General features: G+C 31.9%; 1 protein-coding gene and 1 long non-coding RNA gene across 12 annotated transcripts in view; one reads left to right on the forward strand and one right to left on the reverse strand.

The window, feature by feature from the left end:
- LOC107657058 (calcium/calmodulin-dependent protein kinase type II subunit beta-like) overlaps positions 1-3,110 on the reverse strand; it is an 80,236-nt gene that overhangs the window by 58,850 nt on the left and 18,276 nt on the right. For all 11 annotated transcript variants that reach the window (XM_016445097.1, XM_016445171.1, XM_016445753.1 and 8 more), the window contains exons 4-5: positions 3,009-3,063; positions 1,575-1,640 (exon numbers count right to left, since the gene is read on the reverse strand). In XM_016445097.1, the coding sequence (XP_016300583.1) occupies positions 1,575-1,640; positions 3,009-3,063 (121 nt within the window). The remainder of the gene's footprint in view (positions 1-1,574; positions 1,641-3,008; positions 3,064-3,110) is intronic.
- LOC107657697 (uncharacterized) overlaps positions 1-3,110 on the forward strand; it is a 14,533-nt gene that overhangs the window by 10,705 nt on the left and 718 nt on the right. The gene's annotated exons all lie outside the window — the stretch shown is intronic.

Here is a 3,110-nt window from a genome sequence, read left to right on the forward strand (position 1 = left end):
TTCAAAAAAAAAAAAAAAAATTAGATTCACATTTAAATAATGATAATTTTGTAAATATGTTTTATATAAAATGTATTCATTATTTGACATCAATATGCGTTTTATCTTTAATATAAAAAAATAAAATACAATATATAAGTTTGGGGTCAATAATTTTTTGTTTAAAAAAAGTTAATATTAATAAATCAGCTAGGATGAATTAAATTGAATATTTTGATTTCAAATAAATGCTATATATGTGTATGTGTATATATATATATATATATATATATATGTGTATATATATATATATATATATATATATGTGTATATATATATATATATATATATATATGTGTATATATATATATATATATATATATATGTGTATATATATATATATATATATATATATGTGTATATATATATATATATATATATATATGTGTATATATATATATATATATATGTGTAAATATATATATATATATATATATATAGCATGGCATATATCAGCATTGCATCACAGAAATAAATTACATTTTAAAATATATTCAAATAGAAACCTTTTAATTTGTAAAAATATTTCAAAATGTTTCTATTTTTACTGTAAGAGACTTCGATCATTCTTACTCACTCCAAAATTTTTAACAGTAGTGTATATATTTATCTAAATTCATTTCAAATTTAAATTTAGCTATAATTAAACTTTTTTTTTATTTCATTGTTGAGCCCTGAATCATGTTCCCTAAAGCAATTGATCAGACTTGTAAACAATTAAATGGCAGAGACTTTTTTTTTTTTTTACTTAGGCAATCACCTAGCAACAGCATAGTAATGTGAAGAAAACAGTAATTTTCTTAAGTGTTAACATCTAGTTTCTACTGCTATGGAAACAGATCGAGCTCAAAAAAAGCGAGTGTGCGGGTTTGTGAATGTGAGCTGACACCGTAATTATGTGCGTTAATTAGAGGCCTACTTTCAGCCATCGCTCTAGTGGAGGCAGGTGGAGGGTCTGCGGCCCTCGGGAACGGATACATTTCACCGTCCTGACGGCATAGTGACACGTTTCTACCCACGAATATGGCTGATGAGCTCATGGATTCCAGTAGTGTCAGCGCTCGCCAGTTCTTGTGTTTCCTCCCTCGTTCTGTTCCTCGCCGTATCTCTCACTCCCACATGCGTACCCACACAGTCAAATTGATTAAAGCTTTTCTCCTGAGGGCCACTGCAGTGTGTGTGTGTGTGTCTGTGAGGATCTGATGCAGAGAGGAAAACAGGAATAGATGGAATGGAAAAAAAGAAGCCGATGGGAAAAGCGGAGGAAAGGGACCTGCAGAGGTAGAGAGCTGCCGCCCACGCTTGCCGCCTTAAACGTTTAACAAGCCTCTGAAACAAAACTCATCACTCGTATGATGTGGACAACACTATTACTCACATGTTATACTAGAATATGTGCAAAACACACACGTTTATCTGGTTAAAATGCATGTGAAAGAGAAGAAGAAAGAAGTGTGGATGGGGAGGATGGAGGGGAAAATGGCATGGGGAGGAAATGGACAGGACAACAGGAGGAAATGGAGACGCTGTTTTACCTGGCGTCAGCTTCACTGTAATATTCTCTGGCTACAATGTCTTCAAACAGCTCTCCGCCCGTAACACTGCAGGACAGAGAGAAGATACAGGGACCATGGTCACCATATTCAACTGTGATTATTCAACTTCAGTTTGGTGTTTTACACTGGCACACTGTGCATTCATATTGCAAAAGCATTTGCAGCATGGCATGGAAGAAAAGAAAAAGTCAAATAAAAGGTCAAATAAGAATGCAAACAACACAAAAATAAATGAATTAAAATAAGGAAATATTAAATGAAATGGTAACAAAAATGTATAAATGTACTACTGACAATATTATTAAAATAAACTAATACTAAATAAATACATTAATTAATTATAATAAAATAATTAACATTTGTTAACATTTTTAAATTAAATATTTGTGGACTCAAACAAATATTATTAAATAAAATAAAAAATATTAATAAAATAAATGAAAAATCTGTTAAATTAAATGTTTTAAATTACATAAACTAATAATAAAAATAGGAATAAAACTAACAATAAAAAGCTAATGAATAAATGGTAATAAATATACTGCAATTTTAAAATAAATTCAAATATTACATATAAAAAATATTAAATAAAATATTAATCAATGTAAAACTAATAAATCTAATAATATAATAATGCAAAATATAATTAAATGAATTTTAATACAAATAATAAAATTAAAAAATAAAATAAAATAAAATAAAATACAAATCAAGGAAGTAGCAATTTAACCAAAAGGAATAAATTAAAGGTGATTTGTGTTATTCAGTATTTTTTTCTACAATTACAAGCATAAGAAAAATACTTTATCCTGTGCTAGGTTAGGTCTCGTTTGGTTGACTCCCCTGAAGTGAAAACAGCATGAGAACAGATTGACACAGCAACACTGGCTCAACCAATGGCACAGTCCTTAATTATACTGCAGAGATCACATACTTCACTTCGCAAGCAAATTAAAGTGCAAATGTATCAAAAGTATCAAATAATGTATCAAGAAAAGAATAAATAAATAAAGCAGCATTTATTAAACAAGCACAATTAAGGAAGATAAACTAAAGACAGCGTGGCTGTGCATGACAGGAAAAATAAGCGAGAGAGAGAGAGAGAGAGAGAGAGAGAGAGAGAGAGAGAGAGAGCGAGAGCAGTATGGATGGGGGAATCCTCTAGAAGAGAGAACACTGGGGCTTCGGGGGGAAACCCCTGCTGCAGGATTTCTCTTTGGCTGGGCAGCCCGCCTCTGTTGCTATGGAAACTGGCTCTCGAGCGAGCGGGAGAGAGAGAGAGAGAGAGAAAGAGAGAGAGAGAGCAAGAGATGCGAGGGGAAGGTAGAGTGAGTGGGCGTCTGTTGAAGCGCATCGAGCAAAAACAAAGCAGAGAGAGAGATATTATGCGCCATGTTATATGGAAGCACTTACAGGTCAAATAAGAGGTAATGGAAGCCTTCCTCTGATATACTGTCATGGAGCCGCACTGCATTAAAGAGAAAGAGAGTCATAATATCATGAAACACTTTCATT

Source organism: Sinocyclocheilus anshuiensis, unplaced genomic scaffold (assembly GCF_001515605.1).
Source record: "Sinocyclocheilus anshuiensis isolate Anshui unplaced genomic scaffold, SAMN03320099.WGS_v1.1 scaffold269, whole genome shotgun sequence".
NCBI lineage: Eukaryota > Metazoa > Chordata > Actinopteri > Cypriniformes > Cyprinidae > Sinocyclocheilus > Sinocyclocheilus anshuiensis.